Below are 25,357 nucleotides of genomic sequence, written 5' to 3' on the forward strand. Positions count from 1 at the left end.
ATAATAAATTAGGAACGTGTCAACTACGTATCCAGTCCTGTAATCAGATCAACCTAATTCTTGAATAATTTAGAAAATCAGTTGAAATATGATTTAGCGATTTAAAAGATATGAGTAATAAAACCATCCCTGGCACTGACTGCACAACCACAACCACAAGAAGATAACAACATTTTCCTTGTATCGATTTGCCTGCAAGCGATCTGATTATGTATTCAAGAATTCAAGTGTCATAGTGTTGATTCTAATCGAAAATTCTGACCTTATTGATTATGCATTTTAAGATACCTATAAATCTACATTGATCATTATATCATGAATGCAGGGTTATGTAGTGTGTATGATTTGCATTGATTGAAAGTTTCCCTATGGACGACGAGGAAAAAAATGTCGAACAATCATCGTCTGCAGTACGTAAAATGGCCGATAGTTTCGACCGGTATTTTGCTGCGGACGAAGAAAATACTCATTCTCACAGTTTGGCTGTATCGGGAAATAATAGTGATATCGCTCGAAACAAAAATAGTGACATCACAAGTATTTCAAAATCAAACGATGCGTTTATTCATCTTCGAAATGAAATTGCTGAACTCAAGCTGCTCATTCAAGAGAAGGAGACTGAACTTGTCACCAGTCGTAGTAGAAATTACGAACTGACTAAGAAGATTGAAAAACTAAAAGCCGAGGTTGGTTTATTTTTTACCCCTTCACCTCGTATGTGCCTCGTAGCTTGCATGCGTGGAAGCGATCAAGATATCATTTTTTTTCTTCCAAAAGAACGAGGCCCTTCGAACGTCTAAACGTCATTCGATTAACAGCAACCCCAAGCACCAAATAGCTGAATCTAGGGGACTCTTAAACGAAGACGTGAATAGCGATAGCGAAGAGGACGATGACACAGGTGAATCTTCTGACTTCGAATTAGATGACGAGACCAAGACCACAAGAAGAAAAACGAGAAAAATTGGAAAGGTTTTTTTCATACGTAGACTTATCATTTTCATTATTATCACGAATTTCGAAAGGGGATCTGAATTCAGAAAATGATGTAATTTACAAAGGTCTGGCATAACGAAAATACCTCATCGAGTACTTATCCTTTCTTACAGAAGAAAGGGAGACGCCGAAAAGGCAGAAAATATCACCAAAAAACTAAGCGGGACGTTGAGGTAGACTCAATTACTGTGCATCCGAAGAAGCACGCACGAATACCAGGAAAGGATTTTCTGTCGTTAGACGCTGACCGGTTTTATGGCGTAAGTAAGGAATTCTTGCCACAATACCGTTTTAAAGGAAAAACACTACAGATATTCATTATCCAATCTATCTATCAAGAGAAATGACTTTTTATATTCAGCGGAATCCTTTCCTGATATCAATTCCTGTGTATATCTCTCTTTAAGGAACTTGCTAGCCTATTTCCAAAGATGAGACTAGCGGCAATTATTGACGTTGAAAATAAATTCCTACAAGCTGACCAAAACGACGATGGGGTAAATGCCATCGGTACAAATTCTATACACATCTAGATATGTCAAAACCGAGTTTGAAAATAAGTGTGCTTATGTTATTTTACGATATGTAGATGATAGATGCCGATGAACTCGAAAAAATGCTGACAACTTCGCAAACTATGTTCACAAGAAAAGAGGTCATAGAAGTTATTAAGGAATTTGATAAAGATGATACGGGCACATTGGATTTTATTGAGGCTTTAAGCGTAAGTTTATCTATAAGTTACCAAAACCGTGTCAGTGAATTTATTCTGAATTTACCGATGTATTCACTGTCCAATAGTGATAGTGAAGGCACGTAAATGGATCGTACTTGAAGTCGTCAGAAATGTGACGAATATTCGATTGTAAATATTCTTGATTTATTGCAGAGAAATTCCGAATCAAATGACGCCGTTGTAACAAATGGAATTGCACTAAGAGTCAGCTTAAATTTGATCTATATTTCAGGTGATGGATTTGATGGAAAGGAATATGAACACGAAGATACCTTTAAATCTTAAAAGGCAGAAGAGTGCAATTTGTGCCGTTCAATAATGCTACTTCATTTATTACTCAACTGATTCCGACTACAGCTTCAGAATATTGATAAAAGATGGTGACCAAAGGATGTTCTTCACGGGAAGAGAATATTCGGTAATATACATGCAGTGTTTGGGATATGCTATTGACAAGCGAAATTGAGCATGGAATTGCCGCCATTTGGAAATTGGTCGATATAGTCATTATAACCCAACGCACACGACGCAGTGAAACACGGAAACAGAGAAACATGTTTCCGAGCGTTTCCCTGTGCCGTGTTTGTTTCCGCGTTTCTGGTACCCCGTTTCTCTGTTTCCTTGCGTCGTGCGCGTCGGACTAAAGTATAGCAATATCACGTGAATATTGATTGTGTATTGAAACTTATGTTTAACTAACAGTAAACTGTTACACGATATAGATTTTCAAGGAACATGAATTAAATATTCATTACACGATAAAGCAATGCTTAATCAAATCTGAGAACTTTCTTAATTACATACTGTATATAAATAGTTCCATTGTTGCTATGGAGAATGGGTGTTATATCAACAATTTTGTTTGGTGCGATTCAGCCAATATCGAATTATTGAGTCATTTTACAGAAGGGTAACATCGCAAGCGTTTAAGAAATGCTTTGTAGCCAGCTCGAAAGTGAGAATTAGTGGCTCCATAAAATATGCTGTTTACGCTGCTGTTGATGTGTGCCATTGTTATTGCCACAATGTAGCATACCTTCGGCACACGATCAGCGAAATCAAAAATACACAGTGATGCGTACGGTGTCCAACATATGAGAAATATAATAAAGACTATCAACAAAGTCTTTGCTAGTTTGATATCCTTGACGTTAACTTTACTTCGACATGGGTTTCCCTTTCCTTGTTTTTTTGTTTGCTTATCAACCTCATCCTTGTGTGAGGCCATTGGAAAGCCACCTGCATTTACACTTGTGCAGGCTTGATTAGGTGCAACCTTGTTGTTTGTTGGTTTTCTCAATTTAGACATCCAATTTCTACTCGCATTATCTAACTCTGACAGCATCGATTGTTCGTTTGTATCAGCATCAGCGGTAATGGCTGGTTTAATTTGATTTTCGAAAACTCGTAGTTTTTGCCTTCTGACAAAATTGTATATACTAACATTGCAGAAAAAAACGGTAATAAGCGGTATTGTCACGAACATTGTAACGAAGAACGCTGTGTACGAAAAGGAAGCCAGTCTATCGTACGAACAAGCCATAGTTTTCATGTCGTAGGCGTGGGATCCCCAGAACAAGTAATTAGGCAGGTCCAAAAGTACCCACGCAATCACCCATAAACTAACAGCGTATGCAATTGTTTTTTTCCACGTGAATATCGTATTGTATAAACGATTGACGCATATTAGGATGTACCTGTTGAAACTAATTGCGGCGATGTTCCACAACGAGCAGGTACAGCTGACCAGGCAGATACTGCCTATAATACGACACAAAACCCACCGATATATGAAGAATTTCGGACCAAGAACCACTCCGCAGATGCTAAATGGGTTCACAAAACCAGTGACGCACATGTCGGCAATGGCAAGGTTCATGATAAAAACGTTTCCTTTCGACCACAGTCGTTTGTCCGTCAGTACTGCACCAATAACCATCGTGTTTCCGATGTTTCCTGTTATCGTGAAAATGATCAAAATCGTCAAGTATATGTACGTCATGACTGGATGCTCTTGAAAAAAGTCGACGTCTTGGATCGTCTTGATTGCAGAACCATTCTGAAGGTCGAGCGAGCTGTTTACATTTTGAGCCATCTAAGGAAGATTTATGGAAGTACCCTAGATAATTAAAAGATTTACGTATTATGACACTTAAATTCGTGATCACCAACTAAAAAATACTGAAATATCTTGAAATGAAATGATCTATGATATCATGAAGATATTTCAGCTTTTTTTCACAAAATTACTGCAGATGTTGATAATTGTTACGAGATGTTCTTCCTAACAAAGCAATAAATACTGAATAATTGGTGTTCGCATAACTTACTTTCAACTAGAATATATTCCCGGAAAAATAGTATATAAGTTTCTTTAGCAACAATGAATGTTTTTACTTATCACTTCAGTCCTCCGTTGCCCACAATCGCTCAAGGCAGAACTTCAACGTTAAACGGTCAATATTCGATACCGCGTTCACCATGGTTATAAATCATACGTGACTATGTAATTCAGAATACGCATCCTATGACGATAGCATCCAAGTGAATTTCTAATCATGAGGTAAAATGAAACTGCGTAATCCACAAGCCATTGTACATCATCGACGCTATTGAAATAGAACTTCGAAAAGGCACTGATACGATGATCGTTTGAGTCTAACAAAGAAATTTTCAACTGCAACATTATGAATACGTTCAAATATATAAATCAGTGATGTTTTTCTTTTATACTACCAGTATATTCATTCAGGTTACGATATGTTGAGTATGTCCAGATCTAATAGTTTGTTTCTACCGGTGCATTCTAAGCTTTCCGTCACGAAGGCATCCCGTCTTACATTTCAGATACTTTTTCTTCTTTTGTGATATTTATATTTTCGATTGTTTGTCTGAGAAAATTTCACTATACCGGGGAATTCTGAGTTATGCATTTTCAGGCGGAAAGCCGCTACAATTTTGCGGTGACATGGTTTCGTAATGATTTTTTATCATCGGTATAATGGAATGAAGGATGACGTGAATGGATGTTGCCAGATTCAGCCACATACGAATCAGCCAACTTTTTTCGAACATTTTCTATCTTCAATTCCTCACAGGCCTGGCTAGAAATCAACGGATTTGGTGAGGTCTTTCATGTGGCCATCATGTTGTTTTACTTGCTTGCTTGTGTAAGTTATTTGAATCTCTTTTTTATCAATTTCATTCATCGATTGTTGACTGCAATTTCCCAAAAGCTTCGCTGACAAAATGTTTTAAAGTCCACTCCAGAAGTCTAGTATCCGCCATGCTGTTAATCTAGTTGAGCCATATGCAATACCAGAAAAACCATGTAAATAATCAAAATTCTTGTCTTTCACTTTTCCATTTTATTTCTTAATTTCATCAATATTTATGTGATGCGTATGCCATTTCCATGTTGAATAAAAGGAAGAAATTTGACAGTAGATAAAAACATTCTGAACCGTTAGGGGTCGAGCTGTAAGACATAAATCTTTTGCTCCGTCACAATTAGTCCTTTAAAAGCCAGCATGGAATACGACTTCCCTTTGAAGCTTATTAGACAGTTAGTTGTTTGATTCGGATTTGCAGTTTTTCGAGATTGGTAGTTAAGAGCAATACGCACAGTCGTCACTACGCAGTTTTACGGAAAATCACTTTAGTTGTTAGTTCCTTTGATGGTATTGATATAGTCTGGAAAAAATAACTGAAAACTTAACGAAATATTCAATCACAACAGATCGTCGGGTGAATTGAATTTCAATTATCACGCTTTAGCTTTTATTGTTATTGGAATTCGTGTAGAACTCTGGGGCCAAATCTTGGAACCTTTCGCAAAATACTTACACAGAGTAAAGTGTCTCCTTTCGGTTGACGAATGCTGATAGCTTCGACTCCATCTACCACCGTTTTTTCAAGCATAGCGTCATTTTCCCATACCATGCTGACCTGGAAGAGTAGCAATGATGTAAATACTATATAGATAACTTGGATCAGTTTACTTAAAGAAAATGATACAAATGAAAATGACCACAGGGCTACATGAAATTGCAATAGATTTTCAATTTCAATCTAATGAGGTAGCTCAGTGGTTCATATCTCAAGAAGTACTCGAGACATTTAGGGTAGAAACGACTGTTACACAGCATATTCGTGTGTATACTCATTCATGAAAGTCTGAATCATTATGAGGGAGAACGAGGCAGGAACGTGAAAATAACATACATATTCACGTAGACTTCCATAGATCCACTTGAGATTGTTTACGTCCTCAAAAACCTACTATTTTGATTGATTATTTCATCATAATAACAGTTAAATTAGGATTGAATCATTTTTCAATATTCTTGAATAAATAGATAGACATTATGCATGAAGTACCTTAGCCTTTCTTTGATCCAAAGTTGTTATTTCAATCTCCTCGCCAAGTTTGGCTTCAGCCTCGCGAACTACTTTGCCATTAGCCCCATCCACTACTACTTTCCACGTGTCCCCGTTCTTCGAGTATGTCATTCGCGGTTTCATAGATATCATCATTTTTTGAAATTCCTTGGGCGTCCCTGCATTATTGAATTGAAAAAAGTAGTAATCTAAATAGCAACGATTACATCACCCATACACATCATACATCATAGAAACCAAGTTAAGCATCAGCAGAGAACGAAAATTTCGAGAAAGCAAACTGTTCGTAATTTCGAATCAAGATTTTGAAATTGAAGTTATTTTCATGTGAACAAAAATAAACTCACCCATGGCGTCCATTACTTTTCCTTGATTTTCATCGATGGAAGTCGGATCTACTTCCCATGTTCCAAGGATTGCTTCCATATTGTTCGTATATACGCTCCTATCTATCCGCAAGAGAATGTGATGTGTGCGACTGTTCGTATATGTACGATTTCAGACACTGGCCGAAGCAAACAGAACCGCAACCCAGACAGGTAATGGGCGTGAAGCGCAGTGCAAATGGTTATAATAGCCCTTAGCCGCAATTCACATGGCACTTCATCATTACTTCGCGGTTGTGCATGATGGAATTTAACTGTCTACGCCGGGTCAACTTCGGTACTTCCATTAACGAATTGAGTCATTCCTATAATTAATTTAAAAAAATCGACAGACCAGAAAGGACCCGCTCCTATTAAACATACTTGCACTTATTTGCCGCTTTGAAGCGCATCGTGCACCAATCGGCCGATTAGTAACGATTATTACACATTTTCTGGTTAACTTTATTTCATAAGCGGACGCTGCGAGAACTAATAGGTCTAGCCATGATGAGAAAAACGATATAATTATTTGCACAAAATGAGGTTTGTTACGAATCGGAAATGAATGTGATTCGAGTGGCGCGAATCGACCGCAATACTTTGGCCGCGCGGTTGTTCCCGAAAAATATTTCCATAAATAAACAGTGCCGTTGTCTGCATCACCGGAAATAGAAGAAATGACAAATGAATGCTTACGCGTAATAGAAAGGACGTGAAGCGATAGATTAGTGACAGAAACTAAAATCGAGGAACGGTTGATAGAACGGACTGATCATAGACGAACTAAGCAAAAAGTGGATTAGAAACTAGGTCAGAAAACCCGGACTAGATGATCTTACTGGACATTGGACACCTTGAAATGACCACAAAACAACCTAAACCGTAAAGCCTCAAAAATATACACATCTGCCTTGTCCAGGCTAAGCGCTCATCCGCCACTTATTGAGAGGGGTAGACATAGACAAATTACCCAAAGAGGATTTTGTAATGTGCCCTAGCTGATGGAAAAATCGGTTGGATGAACTCTTCAACGATATTAGTAAAATATTCCCCGTCATTAGAAGCCTTGACAAAGACGACCAATTTGAACTACTGCTTTATTCCCATTTATTAGCCAAAATGTTGGCCAATTTGTAGACGAAGGGTTTAAAGCACATCCACCATCATTACCAAGATTAAATTTGATTTAGCTACATTAAAATGTTAATTTTCTCTTTGATTGTTATTCTATGTAAAATATTTATTCATCACCTTTTTTCCTACGTACACATTCTGTATCATCCACAATCGTGCAAGACTTTGTGGTGAATAAATATTGAATTAAATTGAATTGAATTTATTCTCAGAATTGAAGAACTAATTGTAGTATTGTATGTGGGAGCAAGTTACTAATATTGTATCAGATTCGTATACGAAACGTGGCACCATCGTACTGACGAGTTCTTGCGTATAGAATTAATCCAATGGAGATGAAGAGCCAAATGATTCCGGATTACTGCGATTAGCATACAAATTGAATACCCAATGCTTAACGCTTGCAATGGTAGCGATGATAGCGACGCACATGCCATCTGTATATTGCCTTTTCCAACAACTACGTTATAAACCAGATTATCGGAATTACCATTGACGCGACCTTTCTCTAGGCTACTTAGCAAGGTCAAGGTATTATCCTTGCCGATCTTAAAGTCACGCCGAATTATACAATCTAATGGTAATTGAAAAAATGCTGATGCGGATGCTGCATTAGCAAAGTACAATAAAGCTACGAGCAATCATTGTTGAGATGGTTGCTCGTCCAGAATAAAGCCACGGAGTTCGAACTATTTTTTGATTCACAAACAGATAGACATATACCTTTTCCACTTTCTAATTCTTTCTAATAACCCACACGTATGTTTCGTTTGTGTGTATACATTCGATTGGCGTTTACAAAAATATGTATGTATCTAATTAATTGTAAAATGTGATATAATCACGAGTATTTTCAGAAATAATTTCAAGAACGAAAATTTCAACGAAGGATAATATTTTTTACAATCGCAATTTCGACAGTCTTATGATATCAGTATGAGCTCTCCAATCCTGCAAAAAATGTAAAATGCAAGACATTAATTTGCACTTCAAGCGCCCGCAATAAATGCCAATACTTTGAGTGGAAGACCATCGAGAATATGTTGCAAGCATATATGTTCATAAAGATGCAACAGGAAAGACTAGCGTGTCTGTGTTTAGAGGAGTAAAATCTATACACATTATGGATTTAGAAAGGTTAGCTATGTTTTTGATATTAATCCATTTAATTACATGATTTACCCACACAAATGGTCAAATTCATATCATGCATTCTATGTATGTATTAAGCATTGTATCCATGCTTAGTCTTGGCTGTCATCAGCCAGAAAACTAGACGGTTATTGCAGAAAAATATTTTTTTTTAAAGGAGCAATATCCTGTTGTGGCATTCAATGTATTTTCTGTTTCTTGCTACTGCCATGAGGATATCTGTAGACTTTGAATGCCCTGCGGGTAAGCATCTGGACATGAAACCCTGGATTACTTGTAATACATGGGCGAGTGCTATTTTCAACGTGTTTTGTGATACAAAAGAGATACGATAATAGTTTTTCGTGTATGTTAGAGTAATATCTGACAGTACCTTCAACGAACAACCGGGTTTTCAGAAGGACCCTTGCCACACGCAGCCACTAATTGAATCGTAGCTCGCTCTATCAATGAATTGGACCTTTTAGACACGATCAAGTATTCTTCTTGTTTTCGCCAATTACAGTTAACTGTACCGTCTGTATTAGCCGACTGTCTAATTGAGATACATTCATAGGCTTTTTACGGCTACCTGATTTATTCCAGTAGGGCGTTCTAAAAAAATATCTCCCTTGGAGAAATGATTGCGCTCCAGTGTAAGTCACGTGCCGTCGTTCCACAATTTCTGGACAAAAACCTACAGTTTCCCTACGCCGAAAGATTCATTTGGCTGTGAAACGAATTTTCATTTTGTCAAATTAGCTGATCTAGTAATTTCCCACACGGCCGTAGCGTTGAGTAGAAAATTGAACGAGAATACGAACGAGACACTGATGCGACTTTAAAAAATAGTTCGCATGCATATGAGTGACGTCTCTGAATATCCACTGAATTGCGTAACAGCAAATTCATCTGCATATCATATGGACAAGAAAAAATACATTTGACTCTAGCATATAACATATCAGATATCATCTTTGGACGCCCACTTCTGGGAATATTTCTGCGGCCGGGGTATAGTGATACATATGTAAACTGCGTGTGTGTGTATCTGTTAAATCATTATCATTGTTTCGTGAATGTTCTTCAATTGTGGACATGTTCTATTAGCGCGAATTATTTTCTGACTAACGTACATGGTATTTATTAGTCCCGTCGGGTAACGAACGACTTTCCCATCAATCTATCTTTTTCTGCGAACCCGCAGCGCGCACAACTCCCCCATTACGTCTAGAATATATACGTCCCAACATTCACATAGACAATTCATTGTCCGGCACCACGCTGTTTAAGTGGGAATTATATCTCACTGTCAGATAAACGTGTTTTTCAATAATCATCAACCATTAATTGCTCACTTTTCTTCCTCAAATACAAAATTCTGTTTATGTTGATAAATTTTAATACGATGAATTTGAAAAAATAAATCCGAATACAGTTAATTTGAAAAAGTGAATAAAACCCGGTTTATGTAAAGGCACCCGTCATTGCACGCTAAGATGAGGATATAATATGAATACGTGTATCATGTACTAGTAAAAAAAGGCTTACTGATGTCACAGGTTCCTGTGTAACGTTTAACCTCAGCGCAATTACAAGCAATTAGCAATAACTGCTCTAAGGTTAAACTAAGTCATATAAATATTTGAATCGTCGTAATACATATGAAATGCTATTTAGGAACCTAAATTTGGAAATTCGTTCTCATTCTGAGTACTCAATGACTGGATAAATTCATGCACGGATGGATATCTACAACATACGCTTATCACTATACCAGTTTAATAACTCTAAAAAAACTGTAAACTTTATCATATCGTGCGTGCCCACGTGTTCTTGGCGACTAGAGTGCATTGGCGCCACTTGCTGCTATATGAAAACTCGTAATAAACATCGCATCGCAATGTCGCATTGAACAATTCAATAAGGCCTCTCTTCATCGAAATTAAGTTCGCGGATGACAGGTATCTGATATGAATCAATTCGATGAGAGCAAGCGATTTTGGAATCTTCTTGTCGTATATGTTATATGTACGTATATTGTATATTCAACATAATCCAGACGTTTTCGTTATAGTGACGACAGTTCTCAATGTCAATATCGCGTTGTCGTACGAATCATTTCCCTAAATACACGTCATATATTTAACACTACCCGTGACAACGGGCATATATTTAGACGTAATATTTTCACTAGCTTGATATGACGAGTCTGACAACTTAGTAAAAAGAAAATAACAATCAAAACCAAGCGGGTATCACTCTTCGCCCTATATACCACAGCTGGAACAGCACAAATGGAACCTGCGTATGGTATTTGTAAACCTCAAGACTATTGGCCTATTATCGGGCCCAATATTTTAGGAAGGGGCATTTCATGCTGAATAAAATATGCTTGTACTTGCGGAATATTTTAGCCGGGGACTCCAAGGGACAGGGAAATATTTGTTGGACAGTGTTTTGACCATTTAGTAGGTTAGATAACTTCTATTAATTGAATCAATTAACATATTCATACTGTATGAAAATAGTATATGCATATGTGTATTTTATCTATACAAAAAACATATTCTTTCATGTGATGCGAATCTCTAGTCATCCGTAAGCGAGTCAAATAGCCTACTAACTGGTGTTACAGCGAGTCTATTCAATGTGGACTTACAGTAACGTATGAGGGGAAATATTTGTCGATTCATTGGGGCTACGAAAAAAGCCACTGCACTTGTTCACGCAGATACCTATCAGGGAGCCAAAACTCACAAGGGTACATGTAACCACTTGAATCTTGGTATCAAAGTACACTGCACTAAATGATCATAGATAAAAAGATATACAGTAAGCTGCTCATTTCATATAGAGTTAGACAACCTTAACAAGATGATATGAAATAAACGTATGAACCGATTACACACCTCGAATTGCACTGGTTTTGTAATATGGAGTTGTTTTTTCGTCTGCAAAAAAACTATAGTAAATATTGTTCTGCAGAATGTCTATAACTGCGATCGTCAGCTATAAGTGAAGCTGAAAGATAATCTGTATTAAGTTGTTTATTGTCCCGTGACGCATTGGAAGAACCTATTACTTACCATTATTTAAACGACCAGACCATGCATCGCAGTTATGCATACTATGCATACAGAAAAAAGAACACAGACTCTCCTGTGGTAGATATGAAAATGACGCGAACGATAAACTGCAAATATCAAAAATGTTGAAAGAAGATTAAAGTGCCTCGGGGACCCAACCAATCCTCCAACTGGAGACCGTCTTTCAAAAAAGCCCATGCGTACGAATAAAACTGATATATCCATTTGTCATCGTGCGTCGATGATGGGCAAATTTTCATGTTTATTTCTTCTGAGATACGACGTATGAATCGGCGATTTCTTTGTGCGGTTGGTTTTATTTCGGCAACGTTGACAACATACAAATTGCCGATTTGGGATGAACGACGGCGGTAATTCGCTTCTTGAAATGCCATTCGCTGCTGAAGTAGCTTTGACAAAATTTATCGACGAATTTATCGTTTGCGTCTGAAATACTTCTACGGTGATAAATATTGGCAATTCCACGTCGAGATCAAGTCATTCGACATTTTTGCTTCGGAAATTGGAGGCTAATTCCCTAAACATTTTGATCCATTTGTTTGTACGCTTAACGTGATAGAAAAAGTTAATAGATCGCTTTACAGGAACTGTTTTTCTGGCGTTGAGTTCATTTATCACGATTTTACACCATTTTCGATTTTCACAATTAACTTGCACGTACTCACAATTAACATACGCATTAGTTAATGGCATTCACACAAGACCTGGGGCCTCCTTTAGGTGAGGTTTGTTATAAAATATGTCGTGAATAATGATCAATAATGTCATTCCATCTTATGTGTACGAGCGTTCCTGTGATATCAATGAACATAGCCAATAGAAATAATTGAATGTACCCGCTAAAAATCTACCTACCACGGGTCACACCTAGGGTCCCAGGGAAATCATAGTTTTTATCAATATAATTATTATTTTTCTTAAGTGCGGAATATTTTAAATTATTGAATTGAAGAAAACCTAATTTGTTGGCAACATATTCAATAAACCTCTCTATACTAATTGTCAATGTCGAGCAAAATACTACATTGTACATTAAAGTTACACTACACGATTTTCAAGTAGATTTATAGACACTATGATTATTTTCTGTCGGAACAAACATTCGAACTAAAATACCCTAATTCCATCCCGCTTCAGTCGTGGCAGTCTGCGAATTTCAAAGGCGAATCGATTTTCGCCGAATTTTGCAGAGTTTGCTGCTAAGAGACGCGACGTGAATTGTCTAGTCTGTGAATAGATTCGCACGAATCAAACATTCTATAGATACCATCGCTGAATTTTTAATCGGCGATTGCCAAATGAATCCGCCCGTGTGTCACCCCTACCGAATCTTGATTCGGCGAATAAATACATACCGAATCGCATGATCGCTTGATTGGTGAAAAAAGATTCGCCGAAGAAAATCGCCTGTTAGTCTGTCACGCAAGCTTAACGTATGCAATATTGTTTAGGTAAACCATGGCGTCTAATGTGTAAAGTAAAACCACTATCGCTCCGGAAACCCAAGTTAGATTTAGCACTAAAACATATGTATAGTCGGAATTCTCGGTTCTTTTCCCGATGTTTCTAGAATCTATGTGTATTAACTGCGTGTGGTTTTAGAAAACCGACACTAATCGCTCGTTTTTTGAGCTGGTGTTAGAGTCACTCATTATCTTACATTCAAGTTGGGTTCAAATGCAACTCGACTTATATCGCTGTATAGGGAACCTATAATTCTCCACTTGACATGATTTTCAATTGTTATTATTGAAAGATATTCGTCACCATTCAAAAGAGACGACGTTGAAAATGTCTAAGCCATATGTACGTTTGACTGACTTGAGAGATTTTTTAGAATCATCGCTGTCTTGGTGTAGCGGAGTTCTCCCCTAGACTACAACCACTACGGTTTAATGGAGCAATAAGTACACTTCAATCGTACTTTTGGTAATGGCTACAGTCTTCAGTGTCGAATTCCATGTGGTGTTCTTTTCTTCACAAGGGCGTCGGATACGCATTTGATTTTCCTGGATATCTACAGGCACTTCCGCACAACAAGAGCAACTTGAAAATGCACGGGAAGACCAATTTTGAATTGTTTGAAAATTTCGCATTGTTTGCATCCAAATGATGTATACATAGGCATGGATTTTTAGGATCAATCGTCCGAGATATTTTCTTGACCTTTTCGGACTCAATGAATACCTGATTACACTAAAAACGATGGTTGTACATTTGAATACAAATACATACGGGTAGAAGCCTACTTTCGTATGAAAAAAAAACTATTCTACAAATAACACTATAACTAAAGCTTCTTATCATGTGTTAACTGCATATCATATTATACACAAAAAATGTATATATATATTCGGTTAAATTTTGAGACAGATGTGATAAAAAAGTGACAGTTTTATATACAATACAGTTACTTGTGTCTGCTCTAATTCGAGAGGAGCGGCATTTTCTCGAAAAAAATCCTCTTTATTAACACAGCAGTTCTAATGGTAATATTGTTCTTCCGCCCATAGAACCTCGATCTCAATTCCAAGTCATCGCTTATTCGGCTAATGTTTATCTAATGACGTTTTAAAAAGGGAGTTGTTGTTTTCGATTTTTTGACGCTGTAATCGCGTTACTCAAGTACGTGAGCTGTAGTGCGTCATCAATATTGGGACTATTATTTTCAAGGCGTCAATAATTCTGAGTTACCCCTAGTAGTTTTCTTGATAACTTAAATCCACGAACTTGATATTTGATCGAGGGAAAATGACAACATATTGATACAAATGGCGTTGCCAATCGAAAATTTTGACTCCTCACCCTGCCTGGTTGACTAGAATATGTTTGTAAACGATAGGCTTATTCAACATCAAGCGTTAAAATTACTTTTATTGATGAAGGTAACCGTTATACCGACCACAATAAGTATTCTATCATCTGAAAAATTGACTACCGCCTAATCGCTGCGCGGAAATGCCCGGCATACTGTTAGATGGATGGGAGTCTTTGTTGAAGACGGAGCTAAAAGGTTGTTGTGCAGACGTAACAATAAGTTCTTACTGGTTCGAATATCAGAGCAAAATCATTCGTCGTAAACGGTGTAATAAATGTATGATATACGAAAAACTTTTAACTTCAGTTCAGGCAGCTGATTCAGCATTTATCACAACAGGTTTTAGCGCTGTGCAGTTCACTACCGGTACTTTCATCTCGGAGATTCACGGAAAATCTAAATCATACAGGATTGGCCTTGTTGAGAAGGTTTGTTTTTATTTTCTTCGAGATTTCCAGTGAGGAGCATTAACATTGTATATAAATGTGCACCTGCGGCAGGTTGGAGGAAATCTATCAACAGATGCGAAGATACATTTCTACACTGTAAAAACTAAGAACGCAGTGAACATACTGAGAACACTGAAATAAGGTGTTCCCGAACACTTTTTAATGAATTTGGAACATCATCGAGTGTTCTAAGCTGATTTAAGTGCAAAAGCTCGTTCTGATGAACGCTGAGAACGGCTATGGAACGGCAAGAACACACCGATCACTCCACTAGAGCGTACGTGACTTTTCAAAGCGTTCTAGCACGCTTCACTGCACCTCGCTGACTGTGGAGAATCATCTTTAGTAAGCTTTTGTATTCTTGATCTTATAATATTAATCGGCATTCATTGGAAGTAATTATGTCAGATCATGTAGGCCTAAACAAACAGTGCATTTCACAGCCGGCGTAGGCCTAATACGCGCCACGATGCGCCATAAATGCAATGAATGAATGCGGCAGAAAATCTTTTGGCGGAGGCCTCCACCATAACTGCGAGCTAAGTGAAGCCACATTTTTTCAGACAATTATTAGCGGCCGCTGCCTTGTGAATTAAAGTTTTATACCAAAAAATATTTTCCTCGGTGACTCCGCGCTGTTAATCAGGGCAGGGATCGAACCTATGAACTAAAGCTACAATCTCGCTCAAGAAAGTGAATTTGATTGATTTGACTTTTCTCAAGGTCGTTGAGCTTAAGCTGTCTGCTAAAAACGAACAGTCGCCAAAATTCCACATTCATTGCCTTAAGAAATTATAATTCGAGGCCTTTACGGGTATGATAGTTTACATCTCTGTAGGCCTAAATAAAAAGATAAAAGCTGCGGTGCATTTTATTGGCATGATGATATACTGAAACTGTGTTATTTTTCTTTTCAGTTTCTTTGCCGTTCAGCCATGCCCATGCAACGATATATTGCATTCCAAGATATTACTAGTTTTACGCGCATACTGGAAATTTGCTCTTATTTGAATTTTGACGTCAGCGATGAAGTGATTGATAGCCACTTTACCATATGCTTTTTTAACATAGGACAGTGCAACCTGATCCAGAATATTTGTGCCTATTATTTGATCGAATATCAAGTCATAAATACAACATTATCGTTGTAGAATCAGTACAGTAGAGAGTAAGTATGGTCTATACTTGTAACTTATGTAACTTTTTTTCAATAAGCAATGATGATTTTAAAAATCACATCTTAAGAAAACATAGAAATGATCCACATTTCAAAATAACGTGTGATGCCTGTGGTGCCACCTATCATAATTATTTTTCATATCGTAGTCATTTTAAACGCCACCATGCCCATAGGGAAGAAGTTGACCATGAACCCGATGACATAGACCTACCAGAACCGCAAAATCTCCAAATAGGCCTAAATGATGATCCTAGACCTGACTTAGGCCTGGTGGAACATGATATTCAACAAAATCAAAATGAACTCAATGTTGCAGCAGTTGACCAACTGAAAATGAGTGCTGGGCAATTCATTCTAAAAATGAGAGCTGGCCATAAAATAAGTGCAAGAGCAACCTGTGAGATGCTTGAAACAGTCAGCCAGTTTACTGAAATTGTTTCTGAGTGTACTCGTGATAATATTCTTAGATTAGTTCCTGGACTGAATGAAGAACAAAAGAATTTGATTACTCATTACTTTGCTGAAAAACAGGATGTATTTGCTGGGCTTCAAAGTACTTATATGCAGAACAAGTTCTTTAGAGATAATTTCTCTTTGGTTGAACCTGTGGAAATAGTGTTAGGTCATTATTTCAAAAAGGTCAAGGTTAAAGGTAGATATATTTTCAAGAAAGTCCCTGCTCTTGGCTATTTTATACCATTATTAGAAACTCTTAAATCAATTTTGAGTATACCTCAAGTAAAGAATTGTGCCAATATAAGTCATGCTAGTGAAGATCAATACATGCGAGACATGTGCGATGGTACTTATTTCAAAAACCATCCTCTGTTCAAAAAAAACCCGAATGCACTTTGCCTTCTTGCATACTGTGATGATTTCGAGCTAGCCAATCCGATTGGAACTCATGCCAAATTGCATAAAATAATCATATTCTATGTAGTTGTATGCAACATTCCACCTGAATTACGATCAAAATTGCCAGTAATTCATCTTGTAGCTGTTACACTGAGAAAGTATATTGTTGGTCACAGGGACAGGCTTCAAAAGCTTCTTAAAAATTTTGTTGATGATCTAAACACTCTCTATGATGGGTACACATTCATCTTACCCTCCGGCATATATCGTACTAATGGGACTTTATTGGCATTCACTGGAGATACGCCTGCAGCAAATGAAATTGCTGGCTTTAAAGAAGGGGTTGGTGGAGCCAGCAAGCCTTGCAGACTTTGTGATATTCATAAGAATGACATGAATGCTATATTCTGTCCCTCTGACTGCATGATGCGAGAAGAAGTTGAACATAGAGAGAGGTGTAATTACCTGAAAGAACTTAGTAGGGCTGATAGGCTTCTAATGAGTAGTGAGTATGGGATAAATAATGATTCTGTGTTGCAAGGTATCAATGATTTCCAGATAACGAAGTGTTTTCCTATGGATGTCATGCATGTACTACTGGAAGGAATTTGCAATTATGAGACCAAATTATGTCTTCGACATATGGTATCTGATAAAAACATGAATGTTAGTGTTCTAAACAACTGCATAGCAAATTACAGCTATTCTGAACTTGAAATGAAAGATAGACCTCAACCCATAGATAGAAAAACTCTTTTTGGTAATGGAAAACTAAATCAAACGTCTGAATCTATGCGGATATTAATGTATCATTTGCCATTCATTTTGAACGCTATGAACATACTAGATGATAGAGATGAGTATTGGAGTAACTGGATACGTCTTCAAAAGATAACTATTCTGAGTTTATCCCCTATTATATCTGATGAAACTATTGCATTTATAGATATATTGGTTGCAGTACACAACAGAAAATTCGTAGAGATTTATCCCGATGAGAGCTATACGCCCAAATTGCACTATATGGTACATTTGGGGGATCAGATGCGAAAATATGGTCCTCTGCGCACACATTGGTGTATGCGCTTCGAAGGGAAACATGGTTTTTTCAAAAAGATGAAATGGAACAATTTTAAGAATATTGCTCTAGTTATTGCGACAAAGCACCAGCAGTGGCTTTGTCTTCAGCAACTCGGGACGGATGGGCAAAGATCCATGTGTTTCTTAAATGACGAAGATGACATAAAATTTGGGCACATAATGCATGAAGACGAAGACCATTTCAATGATATAATGACATATTTAGTACGTGAAACACATAGATTGCAGATAGGTCCTTTGATGATAAGCCCAAAGATCGTCGTACATGGTCATATTTACATGCCTGACAACATTCTCCTTTTAGAATTCGATGAAGATGAATATCCCGTATTTTGTAAGATTACTAAGATTGTAGTTGTTCAGGAAGAGAAATACTTGCTACTTGATAGGTTTTTAGTCGAGAGGTATGATTACACTCTCAATGCTTATGAGCTTCGAGAGGATCACTCTTGTAGTAGAAATAAGATCTTGTCTGTTCAGGATCTCCAATTCCCTTGGGTACTGCCCCAAAAATGCTTTGGTTATAAGAGATATGTTTTACTTTGCTATAGTCCTCTCGTAATGTTGTAAACTGCTGTTGTTTTTATAGATTTTATAGAAGGCTAGGTCACTGGATGTGGTGTGTCTGTCAGAAACTACAGTGGAACCTCGTTACTTCATGAGACCAGAAAATATGTTCATTATAACTGATATATTTTGAATCCAGTATGAAAAATTATAGGAGGTCAAATTATCCCATTTTGAACAGTTTGTAATAACCGATAAATCGTTATATCTGATGTTATAACGAGGTTCCATGTATATCCAACTATCTGACTACTCCTTTAATGCTAGAATTTTTGTGGAAATATTTCTTATTGCTTAGGTAAACTGTCCGTTTGAAAAAGCAAGGTTTTCAATCTCACACTGACAGTGTCAGCTTTATTAAAATATGTGTTCGGTCGACAACAAAACCACACTTCATCGGTGCATAAATTCAGCAGGAAACAAAGTTTTCTTGATCGCGTCATCACTAAAAATGTTAAAAGATAAAGGTATGTAAGTCGATATTTGGTATTATGTAGTTCAAGTTCAAGTTCATGTAAATATACTGGTTTATTTAATCTTGTATAACAATATTTTTGGTTGTTTAGCTACGAAATGGTTATCTTCAAGTGAAGATGATCCACCGTCAGTGTACACCAGCGATGGAACTGAGATCTTCGACGAAGAGGTGTTTGAGGTGATTTCACAAACTGATACGACTCTCCTCATATTAAAGTCTGGTGAAACTCTGATCAATTATGGTGAGTATATAGGCGTATATATTCTTAGAAATGGTGAATCATCAAATTATCGTAGTTGTTTTAACTAATTATAATTCAATTATAACTTTTATTAGACGTCCATAAGAGTACTCTTCAACCTGATTTATCTTCGTCAACTGATACTGACATCAGCTCAGAAAGGTCTGATTTCATTGATTCGGAGGAATCGGCATCAATTGTGAGTATATCTTTTATATACTATCAATTATAACAGGGTTCCTACAGCCCCTCAAATCCCTCGAATAACCCTCAAATTTAGAATTGGTCATGTAGCAAGCCTGTAAAATCCAATATTTAAAGGAATTACCAAAACTAAGCGCTGATGTGGTGGATAAGCTATCAGCCTCTGCATCAGCTGCTGCCGCCGTTTGGGATGAATGTGTGACTCAAATGGCATACGGTTTACTCAAGAGACCCGAGGGAATCTCGACATCAAGACAATATACAGAGGCATGCCAAGAACTCATAAAAAGATATCCCAATTTGGCCAGAATCTCAGCTGGTAAAGTTACAAAGCCTTGGGTAAGTAATCATTATATGATATTATAATTACATTATATTATATTATAACCTTTAACTATTTGCATATTAATCTAAAACTTGGAATTTCAATGAAAAGTGATAGTTCATATCTCAAGTTGGATTCATCGAAGCAAAATCCTGAAATGTTTTTAAGGAAAAAGACTAAATACCGGTATATATGTTATAATTTTTAGCCCACTTGGCCGAAGGCCATTCGGTTAGTCCCTGTGGTTGGTTGCACAGTTTTGATTTAAGTCCAAAAGTTGTCTTAAATTTTAGAAGTGATCTTAGGTTGTTAGATTGGCTATAGAACTTAGTTGGTCTTAAGTCTAAGCCGTGACTATGCAACCGGCCCTGGGTCTTAGTGTGGTCTGGCGTGCGTGTGTCATATTTCTTGTGAACGCTCTACAGACCACAGTTTTTGGCCAATCGGCTTTAAATTCACATATATTGTGTATGACCAAAACATCTCGGAGGAGTTTTATATTTGTATTAATTGGATCCAAGATGGCTGATTGGCGGCCATCTTGGTTTCTGAAATGTGAAATGAAATGGTCTATCATATGACCAAACAAGGTCATCATATCATCCAATATGGCCGCCTGGTGACCATCTTGGTTTCTGAAAATGCACAATTTTGATATTACCTGATATAATATTCCATGTAGATCTTTCATATTTCATATGAGAATGTGAAATAGAAGGGTCTATCATATGACCAAACTAGGTCTTCTTAGCACCTGTCCTATTGTGCTTAGATTTTGTTTGATTAAGGTGGCTTTTAAGAAATCGTTAAGTATGAAAGTGAGACACATTCGGCACTACAGAAAGAAGAGAGATAATACGTCAGCTAGCAGTAGTTACAGGAAGGCAGTTAAGGTTTCAGGTAATTTTATGAAATAATAGTTTAGTCGTACATGTATGTATTATTAATGAAATATGGTATGATATTAAAACAGATGAATCTGTTTTAGCTTGCCGTGGTTTGAGTCGGGAGTCTCCGTCGTCGCCTGTTGGTGGTTTAGACGAAGACCGGAGTTCTTTCACAGCTGTTAAAGCGTCAGGTATTTATAAAATGAATAGTTCGTTGTTGTTCCTGATAAAATTCCAATCAAATTACCGCATCTAATTAGATGAGTCTCTTTTAGGTCGTTGTGGTTTGAGTCGGGAGTCTCCGTCACCTGTTGGTTTTTTAAACGAAGGCTGGAGTTCTTGCGAAGCTGTTAAAGCATCAGGTAGTTATAAAATGAATAGTTCGTTGTTGTTCCTGATAAAATTCCAATCAAATTACCGCATCTAATTAGATGAGTCTCTTTTAGGTCGTTGTGGTTTGAGTCGGGAGTCTCGGTCACCTATTGTTTTTTTAAACGAAGACTGGAGTTCTTGCGAAGCTCTTAAATCGTCAGGTATTTATAAAATGAATAGTTCGTTGTTGTTCCTGATAAAATTCCAATCAAATTACCGCATCTAATTAGATGTGTCTCTTTTAGGTCGTTGTGGTTTGAGTCGGGAGTCTCCGTCACCTGTTGGTTTTTTAAACGAAGGCTGGAGTTCTTGCGAAGCTGTTAAAGCATCAGGTAGTTATAAAATGAATAGTTCGTTGTTGTTCCTGATAAAATTCCAATCCAATTACCGCATCTAATTAGATGAGTCTCTTTTAGCTTGCCGTGGTTTGAGTCAGAAGTCTCCGTCACCTGTTGGTTTTTTAAACGAAGACTGGAGTTCTTGCGAAGCTGTTAAAGCGTCGGGTAGTTATCTGAAATAATGGTTTAGTTGTATATATGATTGACGAAATTCTATTCAGATTATGGTATGATATTAAAACAGACGAGTCTCTTTTAGTTTGCGGTGCTTTGAGTCAGGAGTCTCCGTCGCCCGTTGGTGTTTTAGCTGAAGACCTGAGTCCTTCTGAAGTCTCAAATAGTGGTAAGAATGATTCCAAAGTATATGAAATGTATTAATGTGAATTGAGTTCAGATGCCTCTTTTCTTTAATCTCTTAGACCAAGCTGACCTTGCTATGTTAGGAGAAAAGCGATTGTTGGACCGACCAAAGATATTCAAACTGATGAAGGCCACACTAGCGCAGCGTCGACAGGAAATAAGAAATTCAGGCGATATACTTTTCTTCATGCAAAAGTATAAATTTTTTCAACATTTAGATTATGTGAGTGCAAATATCTTTGATTTTGAAATTTCCACATCAAATAAGATTTATTTGGTTGTAAAGTTTGTTTTGGATATTTTTAGATTTTCGAGGAATTTCATTTGATGGGATATGCAAGGGACTTTCTACATAATTTTTCTCAGAGATATGAATCAATGTTAGAAAAGTTAGCCACTTTGGCTATGATGAATGGAGATATTAGCGTAAGTCGCCTAGCCCGATTGATGTTGATTTTTTAAATTACGAAGTACACTTTGAAGAGTTCTGCTTGGATAATGTAATCCTGCTATTTTCATCTGTAAGCTTCAACATTTTGTCCATGTTTCAACACATGGCTAAATCTATATAGCTGCGTTCACACGACAACTAGTTAGACCGGTCTAAATCGGTCCGCACTGGGCCCACAGGATGTCGCCATGAGTATTTTACCCCAAAATTTATGTAAATGATCATAGATTTATGATTCCCTGGCAGTTTTTTATTTGAACAATTTTGACGCAGTGTACCATATATCTGGACACATCAACCTATAATAGATTCTAGGTATTTTCCAGAACAATTTATAGGGATATCTATTCAACTATCAACATACGCTGAGATTTTAAGATAAATAATAATCCGTTAGCGTACACATTAATTTTAGGTAGTAAAGAAATTATATGAAATCTTAAAACTATATTAATAGGCTTGATAAGTAATTGCTGACGATACAATTGAATTGATATTGCAGAGTACGATTTAGACCGGCTCCTAGTACCAGTTTCTCTCCACGGCACACACACAGATTTAGTTCTGTCCTAATTTAGACCCATCTTAATAATGTCGTCTAAACGCGCCTATACAGTATATGTATTCTAAACCTACGTATTTATCATTCTAGGAGGATCAGCATCAGATTGCTTTGATTGAGTTTGTACACAAGGAAACAAGCTACAATTATTCACGTTGTATAATTTCCGTTGTTGACGTAAGTTCATTTGCCTAAGCTTGAGCTAATTATGAAAATATCTGGTACTTAAAATATTTCTGGTATTTAAAACATTTCTCTGACTTGAATTTAAGGATAGTCAAAATCTCATACAATGTTTTTATGGTTACAGTATTGGTATTTTTAGGAAGTGGACTTTGGAAAGACCAGCAATTCAGAAAATTCAGCATTCCCAAGTATTGTTGTGGTTGGTGATGGGGTATCGTATGCGCAATATTTTCTTTCTATCGGAACAGTGCTTATCGATTGTACCACCTACAAAGATCTATCCGGAATCAAGTTAGCATTACTGGCAACACTGGTATTGTACTACATTTTTGACCTGAACTATCCGAGACCTTTCAAGGAGTCCCTATCATTCTTTCAGGCAGTTCTATTTCAAGAAAATTGTCGTAAAGGCAATAGAACGGCCAAATTATTCAGCCATTTTACATGTAGTTAAATAATACATGTAGTTGAATTCCTGGAAAATCCAGCCTTGGTAAACTAATGAGTAGTTTGAGTAAAAATACAATATTAGAATTGAAATCTGACAGTGAGATTTAAAAGATCAGTTTGGTGGAGCAGATTTTGTGGCCTTTTAAAGTGAGAAGGGTCAGTGTGATTCTACGAGGCATTCATTAATTCATTCATCCTGACCCTACTCACTTTAAAAGGCCACAACATTTGCTCCACTTAGGCGATCTTTAATTTCAGGGTCAAATTTCATCTTCAATAATAATTTTTCACTAAAACTGTATGCTATAAAACTACATTTCTGTATAGGCGGTAACTGTTAGGAATTTCATTTCAGGGGATATGTAAGGGATTTTCTAAGTGATTTTTCTCAAAGATATGAATCAATGATTGAAAAGTTAGCCACTTTGGCTTGGATGAGTGAAGATATTATCATTTAGATGAACTAGAAAATGCGCATTCAGAAAAGAAATAAACCTGGAAAATCGGCAGAATTTTGAATTTGCTTGAACTATATATGCTCTTCTTTGATTGTGTTTTTATTTCACGCTTAAGGCTGAACTGTTCAGATATATTATATTATGTTTTTTAGTGATGCAGACTGAGATGGTCAGATATATATTTTACCATGTGAATGACATGTACTAATGCAGCTATTAAAAGGCAGCATTCTCTTAAAAAGAGCGTGTATGTATTTGATTTACGCTTATTGTGGCCAAATACATTGGTTAAGGATTTTGATTCAATGGAGTTTGTGCACAAAGAAACCAGATACATTTTATTATGTTTTTTAGTGATGCTGACTGAGATAGTCAGATATATATTTTACCATGTGAATGACATGTGCTAATGCAGCTATTAAAAGGCAGCATTCTCTTAAAAAGAGCGTGTATGTATTTGATTTACGCTTATTGTGGCCAAATACATTGGTTAAGAATTTTGATACTTCCTTTTTGACAATTTTAATTCAAAATAATAAAATTTTGGATTTCAAGATTAATCTCATCTTTTTGGTTTTTCTGCCGGGAATGTGTTGAGTTTTGCAATGTTCCCTCAGGTGTTCCGGAGTTCTACAAGTGTGTTCCCAAAAGGTGTTCTTGCAGTGTTCCCACTGGTGTTCCAGAGTTCTAAGAGTATGTTCCCAAAAGGAGTTCTCGTAATGTTCCCACAAGTGTTCCATGATTTAAGTGTTCCAAAACTCTACTCAACTGAAAATGTTCTAAGTAGTGTTCAAGATACGTTCTTAGTTTTTACAGTGTACTGAATCACATTTCTACAATTCATTCTTAAAATCTACCGCGTGTAGGATTTTTACTGGTCTTTCCCCGAAAATACGCACTCAGCCGCTGCGCCTGCGGAGTCGATCTCGCAAGTGCCCGAGGAAACTGCGCCTATAAAAGCTCGCGTGTTTCTGCTGCCAGTACTTAGTTTCTTAACTTTTCAAGATTGATAAAATCCAGCCAGAAGGATACTAAAACACCAACGAACCAATTTGTTCTTGGTTCATCTGCATAAGTTCTAATATTTTTTGGAAACTCATTTGTGAAAAGAGTGAAGTAAAGGCAAAACTCATTGTCGACTGGCGTTCTCCTCGCTCCCAGTTGCACTCGCACAGCTCACTGTTTATAGGGGATCATTC

At 37.0% G+C, this 25,357-nt stretch overlaps 4 protein-coding genes and 1 long non-coding RNA gene across 7 annotated transcripts; 3 read left to right on the forward strand and 2 right to left on the reverse strand.

Annotated features, from left to right (window-relative positions):
• Positions 1-332: 332 nt before the first annotated feature.
• On the forward strand, positions 333-2,838 carry LOC141915477 (uncharacterized). Its single transcript, XM_074807026.1, has 6 exons — positions 333-686; positions 778-972; positions 1,110-1,256; positions 1,404-1,493; positions 1,586-1,720; positions 1,965-2,838. The coding sequence occupies exons 1-6, from the start codon at positions 369-371 to the stop codon at positions 2,049-2,051; spliced, it is 972 nt and encodes a 323-aa protein (XP_074663127.1). The 5' UTR covers positions 333-368; the 3' UTR covers positions 2,052-2,838.
• On the reverse strand, positions 2,628-3,827 carry LOC141899198 (melatonin receptor type 1C-like). Its single transcript, XM_074785402.1, has one exon. It carries the CDS (start codon positions 3,825-3,827, stop codon positions 2,628-2,630), a length of 1,200 nt encoding a protein of 399 aa, XP_074641503.1.
• Positions 3,828-5,095: 1,268 nt separating this feature from the next.
• Positions 5,096-6,724, reverse strand: LOC141915486 (fatty acid-binding protein, liver-like). Its single transcript, XM_074807039.1, has 4 exons — positions 6,481-6,724; positions 6,113-6,291; positions 5,579-5,680; positions 5,096-5,425 (listed from the first exon to the last, which is right to left on the reverse strand). The coding sequence occupies exons 1-4, from the start codon at positions 6,557-6,559 to the stop codon at positions 5,366-5,368; spliced, it is 420 nt and encodes a 139-aa protein (XP_074663140.1). The 5' UTR covers positions 6,560-6,724; the 3' UTR covers positions 5,096-5,365.
• Positions 6,725-15,236: 8,512 nt separating this feature from the next.
• LOC141915490 (uncharacterized) lies at positions 15,237-16,822 on the forward strand. The gene is made up of 3 exons (XR_012620961.1): positions 15,237-15,488; positions 16,061-16,311; positions 16,791-16,822. It is a non-coding gene; the product is annotated as an uncharacterized LOC141915490 (long non-coding RNA).
• Positions 16,823-18,856: 2,034 nt separating this feature from the next.
• Positions 18,857-24,682, forward strand: LOC141915468 (uncharacterized). Of its 3 annotated transcripts, none has more exons than XM_074807012.1 (15): positions 18,857-19,313; positions 19,413-19,565; positions 19,661-19,764; positions 19,887-20,108; positions 20,883-20,994; positions 21,083-21,172; positions 21,257-21,343; positions 21,428-21,514; positions 21,599-21,685; positions 21,770-21,856; positions 21,936-22,034; positions 22,111-22,274; positions 22,358-22,477; positions 23,155-23,241; positions 23,390-24,682. In XM_074807012.1, the coding sequence occupies exons 1-15, from the start codon at positions 19,211-19,213 to the stop codon at positions 23,702-23,704; spliced, it is 1,917 nt and encodes a 638-aa protein (XP_074663113.1). In that variant the 5' UTR covers positions 18,857-19,210; the 3' UTR covers positions 23,705-24,682. The 3 variants fall into 3 exon arrangements, with proteins under 3 accessions (XP_074663113.1, XP_074663114.1, XP_074663115.1); XM_074807013.1 differs by having other exon boundaries at positions 21,951-22,034; XM_074807014.1 differs by having other exon boundaries at positions 23,375-23,475.
• Positions 24,683-25,357: the final 675 nt, after the last annotated feature.

Source organism: Tubulanus polymorphus, chromosome 1 (assembly GCF_964204645.1).
Source record: "Tubulanus polymorphus chromosome 1, tnTubPoly1.2, whole genome shotgun sequence".
NCBI classification, from domain to species: domain Eukaryota; kingdom Metazoa; phylum Nemertea; class Palaeonemertea; order Tubulaniformes; family Tubulanidae; genus Tubulanus; species Tubulanus polymorphus.

Excerpts from the sequence above, each read along its gene's own strand:
- LOC141899198 (XM_074785402.1), bottom strand. The coding sequence starts at position 3,827 with ATGGCTCAAAATGTAAACAGCTCGCTCGACCTTCAGAATGGTTCTGCA.
- LOC141915468 (XM_074807012.1), top strand. The coding sequence starts at position 19,211 with ATGTGTTCGGTCGACAACAAAACCACACTTCATCGGTGCATAAATTCA. Across the intron at positions 21,173-21,256 it reads CACAGCTGTTAAAGCGTCAG|GTCGTTGTGGTTTGAGTCGG; the intron begins GTATTTATAAAA and ends AGTCTCTTTTAG. Across the intron at positions 22,478-23,154 it reads TGATGAATGGAGATATTAGC|GAGGATCAGCATCAGATTGC; the intron begins GTAAGTCGCCTA and ends TTATCATTCTAG.
- LOC141915477 (XM_074807026.1), top strand. The coding sequence starts at position 369 with ATGGACGACGAGGAAAAAAATGTCGAACAATCATCGTCTGCAGTACGT. Across the intron at positions 973-1,109 it reads AAACGAGAAAAATTGGAAAG|AAGAAAGGGAGACGCCGAAA; the intron begins GTTTTTTTCATA and ends CCTTTCTTACAG. Across the intron at positions 1,721-1,964 it reads ATTTTATTGAGGCTTTAAGC|GTGATGGATTTGATGGAAAG; the intron begins GTAAGTTTATCT and ends TCTATATTTCAG.
- LOC141915486 (XM_074807039.1), bottom strand. The coding sequence starts at position 6,559 with ATGGAAGCAATCCTTGGAACATGGGAAGTAGATCCGACTTCCATCGAT. Across the intron at positions 6,292-6,480 it reads AAAAGTAATGGACGCCATGG|GGACGCCCAAGGAATTTCAA; the intron begins GTGAGTTTATTT and ends TCAATAATGCAG. Across the intron at positions 5,681-6,112 it reads TGGATCAAAGAAAGGCTAAG|GTCAGCATGGTATGGGAAAA; the intron begins GTACTTCATGCA and ends CTACTCTTCCAG.